General features: G+C 50.3%; 2 protein-coding genes across 6 annotated transcripts in view; both read left to right on the top strand.

Moving 5' to 3' along the window:
• The first annotated feature begins 31 nt into the window (after positions 1 to 31).
• Positions 32 to 15,418, top strand: P4htm (prolyl 4-hydroxylase, transmembrane). 5 transcript variants are annotated; one of them, XR_007344051.1, is made up of 9 exons: positions 32 to 423; positions 568 to 649; positions 9,870 to 10,060; positions 10,895 to 10,991; positions 12,259 to 12,421; positions 13,184 to 13,369; positions 14,107 to 14,197; positions 14,323 to 14,513; positions 14,982 to 15,418. XR_007344051.1 is itself a non-coding variant. In XM_048793900.1 (9 exons), exons 1-9 carry the CDS (start codon positions 67 to 69, stop codon positions 15,200 to 15,202), a joined length of 1,446 nt encoding a protein of 481 aa, XP_048649857.1. In that variant the 5' UTR covers positions 32 to 66; the 3' UTR covers positions 15,203 to 15,418. The 5 variants fall into 5 exon arrangements, 3 of the variants coding, with proteins under 3 accessions (XP_048649857.1, XP_048649858.1, XP_015342725.1); XM_048793900.1 differs by having other exon boundaries at positions 9,870 to 9,994; positions 14,390 to 14,513; XM_015487239.2 differs by having other exon boundaries at positions 33 to 423; positions 14,390 to 14,513.
• A 107-nt stretch (positions 15,419 to 15,525) lies between these two features.
• Wdr6 (WD repeat domain 6) overlaps positions 15,526 to 16,235 on the top strand; it is an 8,784-nt gene continuing 8,074 nt past the window's right edge. Inside the window, exon 1 of the mRNA XM_015487234.2 lies at positions 15,526 to 15,818. Within this exon, the coding sequence (XP_015342720.1) occupies positions 15,719 to 15,818 (100 nt within the window). The 5' untranslated portion in view covers positions 15,526 to 15,718. The remainder of the gene's footprint in view (positions 15,819 to 16,235) is intronic.

Below are 16,235 nucleotides of genomic sequence, written 5' to 3'. Positions count from 1 at the left end.
GCGCAGCGCAGGCACCCTGTGGCCCCTCCCCTGGGCGCGCGCGCGCGCGCACGAGACCTAGGCGCCATGGCGGCGGCGGCTGCAGCTACAGACCTGTGTCCGGAGGCCGCAGTAGCGGATGAAGCTGCAAATCCGCATTGGGTGCCGCCGGAGCACAGCTTGGCTGGGGCAACAACCCGGCCAGGCGATGACCAAGATGCACCGGTGCGGCCGCTGTGCAAGCCCCGCGGCATATGCTCACGCGCCTACTTCTTGGTGCTGATGGTGTTCGTGCACCTGTACCTAGGCAACGTGCTGGCTCTACTGCTCTTCGTTCACTACAGCAACGGCGATGAGAGCACGGATCCCGGACCCCAACGCCGCGCCCAAAGCCCCCGGCCCAAGTCAACTTTGGGCCCCCTCACTCGCCTCGAGGGCATCAAGGTGAGGACAACCAGCTCCCACGCCGCGGTCCAGGCCCTGTCCCCCACACTGACCCACAAGCACTGGCCAGCTGTTGAGCCCGTTTTGAGTAGTGTGACCTGGCACCCTGGCACCTCATCTATCCGCTGTGCGCCTTTCCTTTAGGTGGGGTACGAGCGTAAGGTCCAGCTGGTTACCGACAGGGATCACTTCATCCGAACTCTCAGCCTGAAGCCGCTGCTCTTTGGTAAGTCCACCAAATGCTCCCGGGAAGGGCCAGGGGCTGCTGTGGTTACCTCAAGGCTCTTTCTGACCACATGCTTTCTATTTTGAAAACGGCTCCTTCAAAGTAGCCCTTTCTTTATCCATCTAGATGATTACCAATATGAAGTACCCACTCCCTTCTCCATGATAGGGTAATAGAATGGCCTTTTCATTCCCCCTCTCAGATCCATTATTCCCTGCAGCAGATTTTTTTCATCACATGGCCAGGCAATGTGACCCTGAAGCTAGCATCCAATTTCCATTCCAATTTCATTGAAATTGTCTTTAGACATTCCATGCCACAACTAATTCTGTCATCTTTTAGAATGGGGGGGAAAGTGGGGGTCCAATAACCAATTCCCAGCTGATCTCAGGGCCTGTGGGATCTTGTGAAGAGAAGCAGGCTATTCAAATGTGGATAAACTGATGTCCCCAAGTATGCCAACTAGGACACCAGTCAGAGGCACAGTTTTTGCTGCCAGCATTCTAGGAATCTTCTTAGTGTTCTTTTTAGTCATCATGGGCAGAACCTTTCAGGGTGATCCCATTCATAGCCGTATCATAGTTCATGTTTTCTGAGTATGTATATATACATATATACGCTGTAGATGGACACAATACCTTTATTTTATTTATTTTTCTGTGGTGGTGAGGATTGAACCCAGTGTCTCATTCATGTGAGGCAAGTGCTCTACCACTGAGCCACAACCCCAGCCTGTCTGAGTTCTTATTACATGATAGGCTTCATGTGATTGTTTCATTTAATTCTCACAAACCCCCTTTGAGGTGGATGTAGATGCTACCCACAGGCAAGAAGGTGAGAAAATGAGGCAGAGTTCCTTGGCTAAGCTCACATAGTAGTTCAGTGGTCACATTAGGATTAGAACCCAGGCAGCCTGCCTCTAGAACTTGCTCATAGAAGCCACAGTGCTAACTGGGAAGATCCAGAAGCCTTCCAAAGATTATCAGAGTCAACAAGGTAAGGGTCCCCAGACCTATGGAATTTGTCAAAGATAAATTTGTACAGCCCTGTCCTGGGTACCTGGCCTCAGTGACATATATAGGTAGACCCAGGACAGGCCCTGGCTGCAAGGGAATGAAATTAATAAGGAGTATTAAGAAGGGGGCTGAGGCAGAGCGCCTAAACATATGCTATTGTCCCTGTGCAGAGGGCTCTGACTGGGGATTATGACTAGACCTGTAAGTATGTCACATGCATCCTATTCATGGGGAATTAGGTTATGCTGTCAGTTCTGTTGTGAGAAGGGCCCTAAAAGATGATGGCTTTTGTTATCAATATTACTACTGAATGACATTGAATCCTATACCAGGCACTATTTTAAGTGCAAGGGAACACAATATGTAACAAAAAATGAAGGGAACCATAACAAAACAAAATCCTGAAGCTGACATTCAGATGGAAACAGATAAACAAACAAATAACTATACATCAGGTGGTGATATATGATTGCAGACCAGTAAGGCAGAATTTCACCTGGGGTTGGAGCTCTTAATAGGGTAGCCAGGATGGGCCTCCTTGAGAAAAATATTTGAGCAAAGACCTATAGGAAGTACAGGATCAAGTAAAAAGTGATCCTGTCAGGGAAAGGTGATCTAGGCAAAGGGTACAGCATTTGCCTTATTAGTACCATACTGCCGTGGGTTGGAGATGTAAACTCAGTGGTAGAGTACTTACTAGCATGCATGAGGACCTGAGTTCAATTCCCAGTACTGCTGTGAACAGATATACTGAGTGATTTTGTTTTCTTTCATCAGCCTTCCTGGAACCTGTATATATCTAATTCAAATCCACATTAGGTTAAGTGAGCCATGAAGCCAAAATCCTTCTAACATGCAGCTTGTCCTATAAAGCAGAGAATGAGAAAGCCACTTCTGAAGTCCCCCAAAATAAATTACAAGAAGCAGAAGAGATGTGATAACAGGTAAACTATTCTGGTTAGGCTATCAGATGGGCCCCTGTTTCTGCAATTACAAAGGGCACAGCCAAGAGAGTTGGACAGCTGTGGCATGGACTTCTTGTTTGTAGTCCTCATTTTCTCCAAAACATTTACATTGCCTGCTAGTCAGTTGGGGGAAGATCCCAGGTTTCATCCTGAAAGCCCTGGAACATGCTGCTTGGTGAAATGAGTTAGGTGAATGAAAAAGAGATCAGGGGTTATGAAAAGTCCAGTTGTGAGGGAGGGAAACCACAGGGGAGAGTGTCCAAGGTCAGGCATTTCCAGAATGCTTTGGTGTTGGATGAATCCAAAGGATGCCTTATCCTAAGAAGAAGCAGTGTCTGTTTTCTGTATTTGTATGTCCATCAGTTCATCATTGGTCTGGAGTTCACTGTTATCCTAAAAAGGCAGGCAGAGCCCAAGGAGAGTGTAGGCTGTGCTCCCTCTGCCCTGCTGTTCCTGGCTCCAAATCTGTGACATGTCAGCCTCAGAGACTCAAGGTGCCAGGGCCTGGGATGGGTACCTAAGATGTTAGTTGGGAGCCAGGGATTGTGGCACACACCTGTAATCCTAGCTACTCAGAGAGACTGAGGCAGTAGGATTGCAAGTTCAAGGCCAACCTGGCAACTTGGTAAGACCCTGGCTCAGAATAAAAAGGGAAAGGACTTGGGATGTAGCTCAGTGGTAAATGCCCACTGAATTCAATCCCCAATACTGCGAAAAAATAATAATAATAAAAAATAAAAATAGGGCTGGGACTATAGGTCAGTGGCAGAGCGCTTGCCTAGTAGAGGTGAGGTACTGGGTTTGATCCTTAGCACCACGTAAAAATAAATAAAATAAAGGAAATTCTGTCCATCTACAACTACAAAAAAATAAAAACAAAGATTAAAAAAAAAAAAAGATGTGAGTTCATTCTAGGGGGCTTGGGTTCCATCCCAAGGTGCCTACTTCTCTGTGGAAAAGAACCCAGCACTGCAGGAAACACTCCATGCAGCCTCTCATCTCTCCCTTTGGGGAACATTTCCTTTTCCCAACCTGTTCCTCGAGACACTTGGCAAGTGGGATCTGGACCAAAAGGCCCTACTCTGAGTTACACAAGGGTAGTAGGTATTTTTCAAAGATGTGGAACACTAGGAATCCATTTCTGAGTCATTGTGACCTCTTTGGGAACATTGCCTTCTTAAATGTGGCTTACATTCTCTCAAACACAGCTTCTTCATCCTTGTTCTGTCTTTAAGCAACAGATTAGATCTTTTCTCTTCCTATCTTAAAAGTCTCCAAGATAACCCCCTTTCATCTCTCCTCTCTCTCTCTCTCTCTCCCCCCCCCTCCCTCCCTCCCTCCCTTGCAGTGCTGGAAATTGAACCCAGATCCTTGAGCATACTAGGCAGTACTCTACCACTGAGCAATCCCATTTTACTCCTAGGTCTTACTTGCTGCCTCAAAGCCCTCTTATTTCTTAGACTTCATCTCCTGCCACTCTCCCTCCTTCCCTGAGGATTCTCAGAGACACCAAGTTCACTGCTGCCTCAGGGCCTTTATATGTGTGGTTAACTCACTATAAGGCTCTTCCCATAGATGGGGCTTTATCTCCATTTGCTCAGATGTCCCTTCCTCAGCGACCTCTCTTGTCTTCAAACCAGTCTTGAGAGGTTCCCAGGCATCCCGTTACATCGGCCTGTTTGATTTTCTTCTTAATGCTCAGCACTGCTAGAAACTGTTTTGTTCTCTCTGTCATTTGTGCCTCTACCCACAAAGATGAGCTGCATGTATGAAAGGCTTGATTTGTTCTGGCTATGTGTTTAGTAGTCAAGAATTCTGTCTTCTGCTGATAAATTTTGGGTGGTTTGGAGGGGTTGACTGGATGCTCAGGCCTGTCTGCTTGCTCAGAGTGTGCTCTGCCACCACCCTCCTGACTTGGTACCCTCTTCAAGGGCAGCAGTTAGCACCTCTAGTTAGCCAGTGAGAGTTTTAATCCATTTTTCTTAACTACTTAAGGTGAATGAGTAATCATCACTAGTATATAAAACAATTTATTTAAAAATCCTGACTGCTTTTTCATATGATTTCCAAATATATTGTTTTTCAGCTTAAAATAATTAGGCAGCTGTGTCAGATCACTATGCCCATGACAAACACTGAAGGCCCTGAAGTAAGGGAAAAAAAAATTTTTTTTTTTTTTTTGTACTGGGAATTGAACCCAGAGGTGCTCAACCACTGAGCTACATCCCCAGCCCTTTTTTATATTTTATTTAGAGGCAGGGTCTTGCCGAGTTGCTTAAGGCTTCACTATGTTGCTGAGGCTGGCTCTGAACTCATGATCCTCCTGCTTCAGCCTCTTGAGCTGCTGGGATTACAGGTGTGCACCACTGCGGTCAGCAAAAAAAGAATTTTTAATGTGCATATAATTTCAAATTTTTAAGCGTATTAATATAGTTTTCTCTGTGGACTGCCGCTTTCCCCTAGCCACATGCACACTCCTACTGTTTCACTGGCTGGCTGCTTGGCAGACTTAACAGAGCTCATGTGGATATAGTTGAGTGTGTCTGGGACTGGACTAGCACCATCCTGCCCAAAGTGAGCATAGCCCAAGGATGTGTGCCTGCTCTGAAATATGGCTTGTGGTGCTAGGGCTTGTGGACAGTAGCAGGGCAGTGTCTAGACTGTCTTCCCAGTATGCTCAGCATACTCCAAGGAACCTAGCTAGCCTGCATGCCTTCTGGGCTGGAGAGAGCTAAGAAAGCAGACCCACCCTGTTTGAGATTTGGGGCCTCTCTGTTCTCTGGTCTGCAAATCCCCTTGGCAGGGACAACAGAAAGAGGGTTCAATGTGTGTCCAGGAGAGCTTACATGAATAGTGTGACCAGTGCAGAGGCCATGGCTAAAAGTCCAAGGCTTTCTTTGGTATGGTTAGTCCCTGTTCTTGGCACTGGTAATAGTGACACCTATGAATTTGGTGGCTCCGGCTCCAGGCATAGGCTGTGGTTACCAACAGGTGGTTGCCCTGCATCCTCTCACTTAATATTTAGGTCTCTGTGTGCCTTCCTCACAGGAGATTATACACACATGTGACATCCAGCTGCAGCCAGTGTCTCAGGGTAGGCACTAACTCTGTGGGGAGCAGTGGTCCCATCTTCAACACATCTAGTCTTGAATCCAGGTCACGGTCCCAGGGGCCAGAGGATGTCCTGTTACATCAGAAGAGCCTGACCTTCACTGCTGAATGGAATCAGAGGGGCCAAATGATCAGCTGGACTTCCAAGAGTGCCCCCACCCATCCCCTGGCTACTGAACTCTTGTCTGATGCTCTCCCCTTAGAATCAGTCTCCTAGGGATGCCACCCTCCTTAGCAGAATTTTTGTTTTATTTTGTTTTTAGCAACATCCCATGCTTATAAAGGAATTAAGTTTTCAGCTCTAATCAGGCATATTTGGATATTTTCTTAATATTTGCCTTAGTACTGAGCCAGGTAAACATTGTATAAAGGATACTGTCCACTCAGGGCTTATATTACAAAGTCATGATGCAGAGTGTGTCCAGGACCTCCTGGGGTAAGCTTATATTCTGCAACTCACAGTCTCTGCAGCTGGCATGTGACACTGGGAGGAGAGACTCAAGTGAGAAGGCAGGCAAGAGGTGTGTGTGTGTGGGGGGGGCAATCGACGAAATCCCTCCTGTCTGCCCCTCCTGTTTTACTCTCTTTGAGACAGATTGCCTGCTCTAGGGGTCCTCTTCCCTTTCCCCGACCAGTTTACCTGATCCCCTCCTAGAATGACACAGTAGACAGGGGGTGAAGACCTGTGAGGAAGTCACACAGAGAGTCATCGGACATGGCTGAGATACAGAGATCATGGCCCACAGGGAAGCATCCACGGTTCAAGATAGCTGGCCAGGGGTAACCACAGCCAGCCGTGATGGGTGAGCAGCTGGCCTCCATTTCCTCACACAGGCTGCAGCACAGGTAGATGACCCTGCAGGGTGGAGAAAACAATTGGTGTGACTAGGCTGGTAACTGGGCACCCAGATCAACCTGGAACTTTCCATGGTTGCTTGGCAACGGCACTCTGATCACCTAGCAACAGCCCTGCAGCCTTGCTTTTCTACTTGTGCCACATTTCAGCCCTCAGCTCTGCCTCCCTGCTTATCTGCCTATAACCTAGCTTCTTTCCAGCTTTTGAAACTCCCTCTCCAGCTCCAAGGTTATCTAGTATCAGGTGAGGGATGTGGGAGGCCCTGCTCTCTGGCCTTCACCCCTCATGTCAGAGGGAAAAAGCAGGGCCTCCCTTTTGTCCTAAAAGACCTTCAGGGCACTGCAGTCTCTGGACAGGGCTGGTGCTGGCACAGAGTGCAGGGGGCCCACCCTCCAGTTCTGAAAGAATCCATTCTTGTTGGTACTGACAGTCACCAGAGATTCCAGGAAGGACTTCCTCTGCTGGGTGGGGGAGCTGAGGTAATGGTCACAGGAAGGTTAGGCTGGGGAAGAAGAATTAGCCTTATCACCTCGGGGCTTTAGGAGAAAATGTCACCAGATGGATCTCAGCTCCATCTCTTGCCAGCATCCTGTGGGCAGATTAGAGCTTCCACATTTCCCTGCAAAGGGGCTCACAGACCCCAGCCTGAAGCATCCTGCCACTTGTCCCTGTCTTGACATTGAAGAGCCTTTTATAGGTTGTGGGTATAGACTGAGGGACCAGCCCCACATGCCCACCATTGATGATACCCTGCCCAGTGATGGTCACCTCTGTCCCCTGGGTACCTGTTTCCTTCTACTGGGAACACTCATAAAAATAATTATTCATTTTCCTCCTTGCCCCTGTGAATAACCAGCAGTGACAGGTGCTCAGAGGATTAGTGAAGAGCTCAACTGCCAGAGCAGGCCCTGGCTAAGGACATCCTCCCCTCTATCTGCCCCTGCTCTACCTGTCAAGGCACACAGGGGCAAAGAGGGAGCAAAAGGAAGAGGCCAACATCAGGGTGGGCACTCCTGGGCAAGCAAGTTTGATGGCCTCAGCTGCTGTGTCATGGTCCAGCAAGTTGGTCAACTGCCTCTCTGTGTAGCCAATGTCATAACATAGTTTCATTGCTTGGGGAATGAGCATGCTCCGTGTGTAGCTCCAGGGAGCCCCAGCTGCACCATCATTCCACAGTACCACCAGCAGCTACAGTCCTCTCTCCATCACCTGCCTTCTCTATCCTGGCCTCACTGAACTGAGGTCCAGGGCTTTATAGGGCTGTACCTCCAAGGAACCAACAGAGGAGGAGGTCCTGCAGGTGTTTGCAAAGTTCCCAGGTACCTGCACCCACCTGATTAGGCCACAACATACTGACTGGGCTGACTGTTTTTGATTAGCACATGATGAAGGGAATAGAGACTGAAATCATCTCCACTAGGCCTGTGGATTTACTGGCACCTAATAAACTGAAGAAAACTCAGCCTGTGTTTTCTTTTCCTTTTTGGCTTTCTTTTCTTTCTTTTTCAATGTTATATGTTAAGCAATCAAGAGGTGACAATCAGCAGTTTGGTCTAACCCATTGTCCAGCAGTGCTGTCTCCCAGTGGCTGACTCATACCTTTTCTGGGTTTGATGGTTTGAGAGTTATGCATGCCAGGGGTGGGGGGGTGGCCTTTGTTCTATCCTTAATGTTATCACATCTGGGATCATGTCACCTACCCCTGGGATTTGATCTGGACTTGAGCATAGATTCTGAGAGAACAGCCTGGGTGGCCCTGGGCAAGTCTGTGCTTGTGATTTCTCACAGATTGAAAGGGTCAGTTAATGGGGCCTGGCTTTCAAAGATGAATATCGGGAACTAAGGAGTTGATGTATACAAAGTGCTTTAAGAGACTGTGCTACCTGAGTGTGATCTGCTATGATCACTATTAAAAATCACTACCATCTTGGCTCTGAGAGACCTTTACCTTACCCTGGGCAATGACTGGAACTTCATGCTGGGAGTATGACTGAGAGAAGTGACAGACCACCCTGTAGATGGCAGTTTGGCCCCTCCTCTAATCTGTTCTTTTGTGAACCTCTTTTTCCCCAAGGAAGTTCTCCTCCTAGGAAAAGGAGAAGGAAGCAGGACCTAGGCTTCTGACCTGAAAGTACCTGGGCTATTAGGTTGGGAACTTCCCAGATATAAGGCTTATATTGCAGTTCTACCAAGCCACCTACAAACTGTGGCCAGTGTGTGGACAGCCAGCCACTCCTAGGTCTCAAGCATGACTGATCTTTACTCACGAGCTTAGAGGCACAGAGTAGGTGCTGAGTTACCCCCCCCCCCCCCACACACACACACTCACTTCCCAGCACTAGGCAACTCAGCCCTGGTCAGATGACCAGAACCTACTTATACGGGAGAAGAGAGGACAACCCTTGGACGAACCTACACTATTGGATGTCTGGGCTTTGTTTGTTTTTATTTGAATAATGCTTGAAAGCAAGAGCCAGCCAGCATTTCTCTGCTTTAAATATATATATCTGATGTAAATTGGGCATGGTGGCTCACACCTGTAATCCCAGCAACTCTAGAGGATAAGGAAGGAGGATCACAAGTTGGAGGCCAGCCTAGCTAGGCAATTTAGCAAGATCCTGTCTTAAAATAAAAAATAAGCCAAGTGCAATGGCTCATGCCTGTAATCCTAGCAGCTTGGGAGGCTAAGGCAGGAGGATCCAGAGTTCAAAGCCAGCCTCAGCAAAAGCAAGGCTCTGAGTAACTCAGTGAGACCCCGTTTCTAAATAAAATACAAACAGGGCTGGGGATGTCGCTCAGTGGGTGAGTGCCCTTGAGTTAAATCCCTGCCCACCTCAATAAATAAATAAATAAGAAAGGGTATAGGGATATAGCTCAGTGGTAAAATACCCCTGGGTTCAATCCCCAGTAAATATTCCCAGTAAGAAGAAGAGGTTAACCCTCTGCTCTTCAAGTCCACTCTCTCGCCTTTAGTTCCACTCCAAGGTGGGTCAGCCCATATCCATTTTAGCTATAGCCTGCTCCCAGTAACCCCCCTGGAAAATGTGTGCTGTCATCATCAACAAAAGAGGCCCTGCATTCCAATGCTGGCCAGCCTTTGCAGGACAACTCCACATTAACGTAAGAACGGATATAAAGGGGAGTGTGGACTCTTCCAAACATTGTGACCACCAGGGGACAGAGAGGACCCCTGAAACCCTGCGGGGAGGAGGATACTCAGTGCACAGTGCCCCAGCTCAGTCCTTGGCTTCACCCACCTCCTCTTATGGCAGAAATTCCTGGCTTCCTGAGTGACGAGGAGTGTCGACTCATCATCCACCTGGCACAGATGAAGGGATTACAGCGCAGCCAGATCCTGCCCACTGAAGAATATGAAGAAGCAATGAGCAGTATGCAGGTCAGCCAGCTGGACCTCTTCCGGCTGCTGGACCAGAACCACGATGGTCGCCTGCAGCTCCGAGAGGTTGGGATCCTGGGGCCTGAGGAGGCACAGGGAGGGAGTTCCTAGAATTACCTTTCTGGTGGCCATGCCATTTGTCTGACTCAACTGGCCCCATACTCAGATGCCAACTCAGGCCTTCTTGGGCATGCCCAGTCCCAGGGTCACTCTTTCCTCTCTATAGAGTCCCTACTACCCTGGAAACCCCAGAGGATTGCAGGAGGATCCACATGGGGGTGATGGCATTTATCACCACAGTTTGGAATGGTATTTCTTTTGTGGTCTGGATTCCTTGCTGCCATGGCTAGAAACCCATTATGGTGGATGGGGTTGGCAGCTCTGATGTAGCCAGCAGCCTGCATCTCTCTTCACGTGCCTCTCACACCTGGGCTTCTGAGAGAAATCCAGCAGGGTGTGTGTTGGGGGGTGGGGTATTGGTCCATTGCTCACACAGAGCACTCCACTGAGTCTGGTCTTCCTGAGGGTTCTGGTGGTGGTCATATCCTGGACAAGTCTCCCCCTGTTGCCTCTTCCCTCTTTATAACCAGACCTTTGACTCTCCCTTCCTCCACATTACCTGAGGTATCTGAGTGTGATACAAGGCCAACAGTGCTCCCCTGAAGGCCAGAGTCCCAGCAGGGCTGGGTATGCCAATGGTCCTCATGCCTCTTGACCCTTTTCCTGGCTTCCTCAGATATCTCTGGACCTCTCTTCAGCCCAGAGACCTTGGGCTCTGTCCTGAGTCCTCACGCATGCCCTATTACTGCAACCCTTAACTCCATAAGAACTGGTCCTTTTATGCTCTGATGGCTCTTTACCCCTAGGGTCACCCCACTGAGGGACCCTCTTATACCTCAGGTACTGGCCCAGACTCGCCTGGGAAATGGACGGTGGATGACTCCAGAGAATATTCAGGAGATGTACTCCGCGATCAAAGCAGATCCCGATGGTGATGGTGAGCTCACATCCCTCCACAGTTCTGTCCCTGTGAGCCACCTCCTTTCCCCAGACTATGACAGTCTAAAGGGCAGCTCCTAGAGATCATTTTGACCTTATCAGGCAAAGTTTATAGAGTCTGGGGCACAGGAAACAGGACTCCTAGTTGGGAAATGGCAAAGTGAGTAAAGTGGAAGCAAGGAGACATGAGGGCAGCTTGAGTTTTTCCATTCACCCTGCTCCATCTGCCTTTCCAGGCCTCCCTCATCTCACTGAGGCCTCTCTCCCTTCCTTTTGCCCACCTGGAGTTTTAATGGAGCACTGAAGTGGTAGTGTTACTAATTTTGCTAACTGCAAGGAGCATGGGGCAGCAACCAAGAGGTTTCTGAGGTGTAGTCTTAACCCTCATGCCCAAGTTATGGACCAGCTGAGGAAGAGATAGAGCAGTCAAATAGGCCCTGGAAGAACAATCTTGTGACTGGTGAACAAAAGGTCTTGGAAGAATAGCCTGTGGCTATTCCTAGTATAGAAATGGTGTCAGATTCACAGTGTTTGGATGTTCCCCATCCTCAGAGGAATCTAAGCCAAAGGGTGGAAGTTATCTCCCTTGGGTCAGCTGGAATAACCTGGAGCAAAGACACCAGATCCAGAACCCCAAGAATGTGGGGCCTCTGCTTTCTGATTTGGGCAAGAACAGGGAGAATGTTCTCATTTGGAGGACATGGCCTGGCTTTCTTTGCTAAAGTGGGCTGGTAGTTCAGCAGGCAAGACTGGCTAGGTTGGTTCCACCCAGGATGGGACCTGAGTTCATGGGGGTTTCCCTGGGGACTTGCCCTGCTTGCACCCTACCATGTGGGAGGCCCTGGGTGGACTCAGCACTTTGCTGCTCTCTTCACCTTCTACAGGTTGGAGTATGGCCACCACACTCTATATGGCCAGGCTGGAAGGCGTAGGGTGACTCATGGGCTGAGGTCCTAGCCATATGGCTCAAGTTCCTTTGGAGACCCCACTCTGGCACTCTAATGGGTGTTGAGATTCTTCCTTTTGGGAGCCAAATCAAGGCTTAAACTGAGAAAATGAACTTCTCTGGGTCTTCCCTTAGGGCCCGATGTGACAGAAACCAGGTTCATCTGACCCAAGAGTCCAGGTGGGGACAAGTGCACATGGCCCCCAGTGCCTGAGGCCAGGGGCTGCTGCTGCCTTTGGGGTAGGTAGGGAGGTGCTGCCTGCCACTGTGGTCCCCCCTCATGGGCCTGTCAGGCACTAATGGTGGGTGCCCTGTACAGGAGTGCTGAGTCTGCAGGAGTTTTCTAACATGGACCTTCGGGACTTCCACAAGTACATGAGGAGCCACAAGGCGGAGTCCAGTGAGCTGGTGCGGAACAGCCACCACACATGGCTCTACCAGGGTGAGGGTGCCCACCATGTCATGCGTGCCATCCGCCAGAGGTGAGCACTGAGGCCATTTTCCCTGGGGCAGAGTCTCCATATAAGTCCTTGGAGGGGGCTAAGAGGACAGAATTGATTAGCCAATGGGGATTAAGTTCTACTTGTTAGACCAAGAATGGGACCCACTGAAAGGCAATTAGCAAAGGCAACTTATCCCCAGTGTGGGAAAACAATGTACATATGGGATTAGAAATAAATCAAGTTTTTGTTTTCTGCTAATTAGAAAAACGACCCCTTATCTTTGCTCATAGTAGCCCTGCCCCTGAACCAGCAGGAGTTTTAGATAAACAACCTCCTTCTTGAGAGGACTTCAATTCTCCCCAACCCCCCAATTTTGTGAAAATCTCATCTTTCCCAAATAGTGGGTGGCATTTAGGAAAAAGGGTTCATCAAGAGTAGCTCCTTCCTGCTCCTGTAAAGCCAATCTTAGATGACTCTTTGAGCTGAGCGTGGTAGCACACACCTCTAATCTGAATGATTCAGGAGACAGAGGTAGGAGGATCACAAGTTCAAGGCCAGCCTCTGCCTCTTAGGGAGACCCTCAGCAACTTGGCAAGACCCTGTCTCAAGAAATAAAAAGGACTGAGGATGTAACTCAGTGGTAAAATGCCCCTGGTTCAATTCCCAGTAGAAAAAAAAAAACATGGCTCTAGGGCTTCCATGGGAGGTGGGCAAGGGTAGAGCTCGTGGCAGGTCTTGGCTAGCTCCTTTAGGTTACCACCTTACATGGTGCTGCCCAGCCAAATACCTGCTACTCACCAGGGTGCTGCGCCTCACTCGCCTGTCACCTGAGATCGTGGAGCTCAGCGAGCCACTGCAAGTTGTGCGGTATGGTGAGGGAGGCCACTACCATGCCCATGTGGACAGTGGGCCTGTGTATCCAGAGACTATCTGCTCCCATACCAAGCTGGTGGCCAACGAGTCGGTACCCTTTGAGACCTCCTGTCGGCAAGTACCTCCCACCTGGGGACTGGCTTCAATTCCCAAATCAGGCATCCTCATAACACTGGCACAGCCTGACGCTATGGACCTGACTCTTAGAATGGAGTCAGGAAGGCACTTGGCCATCCTGGTCAATGATGCTCTTAATCTCTTCCCAAAGTTGTTTACCAAATGGCAGAAAAAGCTGGCTACTGGCCATTTTGTCCACTTGAGTCAATGTAGACTAAAGTATCCAGAGACACCAAAACTTGCTCCCAAAACTTTGAAGCAAGGGACAATGCTGGGCACTCAGCTCTTTCAATCTACTCCCCCAGTTATCGATCTTGACTCCACTGCTTGGAGGTCTTGGTCTCTCTCTAAAGCTGTGTCCCTGTCCCTGCCAAGGCACAAAGTTAGGTCTCTCCTTTTCATGTGGCTTTCTGGCTCAGCCTTTTATAGTCCCCACAAAGACCTTGTGCATGATCTTCCTGCTTCTAATAGCTAACTTTCCCAGCCAGGCCCTTAGTCATGTAACTCAGCTATGCGTGATCTTGGCCAAAAAAGCATTGGCACACACAAAAAGAGACTGGGTTTGTGGAAAGAAGGAGGGGCTAGAGATACTCTGGCATTGGACTACCCTGTTGTCATCCATCCTAGCCTGTCCCTCTGACCCCTGGGAACCTGGGTAGCTTTTCCTACCCACGAGTAAGCCCTTGGGAATGTCTGTAGCTAGGGACCTGCTCAGAAGCCCCCCTGCCTTACAGCTACATGACAGTGCTGTTTTATTTGAACAACGTCACCGGTGGGGGCGAGACTGTCTTCCCTGTAGCAGACAACAGAACCTACGATGAAATGGTAAGGGTCGACTGGGCTATTCTTGTGGGCTGGCAGGGCCTTGGGCAAGTGTAGTACACACCCCTCCGGTCCTGGGATGAAGGCCTAAGTGGTCCCCTAGGCACATCTGGTTGTTTTTCCTCTAGCCATCTCTGGCTGCCTGGCCATACAATGGGGGCCAGCCTGAAAACACCATCACCTTGCTGCCCACAGAGTCTAATTCAGGATGATGTTGACCTCCGTGATACTCGGAGGCACTGTGACAAGGGGAACCTGCGTGTCAAACCCCGGCAGGGTACAGCAGTCTTCTGGTACAACTACCTGCCTGATGGGCAAGGTGAGGGCCTATGGCTAGACCAGGGGATTATCTGAGGGAAGCTTCCCCTTACCCTGCTCCTGTCTGCCACCCTGGAGAGCTGTTTCTGGCTGTCCTCCAAATGGTTTTCTGTCTTGATGTCTCCCAAAGATCATTGTCTAGTTTCAGTAGGCCTCTCCAGCATCTGTGCAGCCTGTTGGGTTATCTCAACCCCTGTCATTCCCTGATGCCTCACCCTTCCTTCTTTCTTCACTCTGGAGCTGGAGACATGTCTCTCACTAAACCAGGCTGGGAAGAGCTGTGGACAAGGCTCAGCAGCAAGAAAACTGGTTTCAGAGGGCCAGTGGTGTTTACTATAAATTAGTGGGGAAAGGGCCAAGGTATGCACAACTGGCCCTACCTTTGCCATGCTACTGGTCTTTAGCTCAGGTCAGCTCAGCCTAGGGTCCCTCCCAGCCTGTCCTTTCTCATGCAACGCTCCTTTCGTAGGTTGGGTGGGTGACGTGGACGATTACTCCCTGCATGGGGGCTGCTTGGTCACACGCGGCACCAAATGGATAGCCAACAACTGGATCAACGTGGACCCCAGCCGGGCACGGCAAGCCCTGTTCCAGCAGGAGATGGCGCGTCTGGCCCGCGAAGGTGGCGCCAACTCGCAACCTGAGTGGGCCCTGGACCGGGCCTACAGTGATGCACGCGTGGAACTCTGAGGGGAGGGTCAGTCCCAGCCCTCAGTTGCGTGTCTCACGCCACCCAAAGTCTCTGGTGCCCAGCTGGCCCCCATGTACTGCTTCAGACCCAAGTTCTGGCCAATGTCTTGTCCCACCCCTGCCTCCAGCCGCGATTACGGTGCAGAAAGTATATTCTTGTAATTTATTGTGTACAGCTCCTATGCTGCTCAGTCAAATAAAATCACAGGGCTTCGAGTTGCCTGGCCAACAAGCTCCAAGTCGGTGTGGGGGGTTGGGGGAGGCGCCACCCGCTACCCTGCCAGCGTCATGTGAGGGGGCGGGGTGAGGGTTCCCTCTGCGGGCTTCGCCAATCATCAGCTGGATTGTGTGGGGCGAAGGGTCTTCATTGGATGTCCGAAACTGGGCGGCCCTGGCCTCTGCTACCTGTAGCTAAGTGCTCAGTTGATCCGCAACGCGGCGCGCTGGGAGAGCTCGTTCTCGCGAGAGTGCAGCTCCCTTCTTGGCGGTGACAGTCAAGGCTGCCAGAAGACCGTCATGGACGCCCTCGGTGACTACGTTTGGCCGCGGGCAACCTCCGAGCTAATACTTCTCCCAGTCACTGGACTGGAGTGCGTGGGGGACCGGCTGTTGGCGGGTGAGGTTTGGTTCGAGGCGCGCTAGCGGGCTAAGAAACTGAGAGCCTGCTTGGGCGGGGCCACAGGGACAAAGGGATGCCCGGAGGTGGACTGGTGGCCAGATGAGGCCGGCTGGAAGATTGGAACTGAGACCATTAGATGGCGGGAACGAGGGCCAACTAAGGAGGGCTGGGCCCGAGAGACCGAAAGTTGATGTGGTTGTTACATCCCCACGTTGCAGCCAACGTGGAAAGAAAGGGTGGGCAGAGACGCGGGAAGGTGCAGAGAACGCAGTCGTTAGAAGTTGGGGGAATGGGGTGCATGTCCCGAAGAGCTGGGCGGATGTTTGGCCTCTCCTGAGGACGCCCTAGTAAATCGGTGGGTCAAGAATTTGGCGGGGGGGGGGGCGGGTGGCAGGGTGTGGCCTCTCGTGGGCC

Source organism: Marmota marmota, unplaced genomic scaffold, assembly GCF_001458135.2.
Source record: "Marmota marmota marmota unplaced genomic scaffold, marMar, whole genome shotgun sequence".
NCBI classification, from domain to species: domain Eukaryota; kingdom Metazoa; phylum Chordata; class Mammalia; order Rodentia; family Sciuridae; genus Marmota; species Marmota marmota.
The sequence above is the reverse complement of the archived record's forward strand: the minus strand, read 5'-3'. Positions and strand labels throughout refer to the sequence as shown.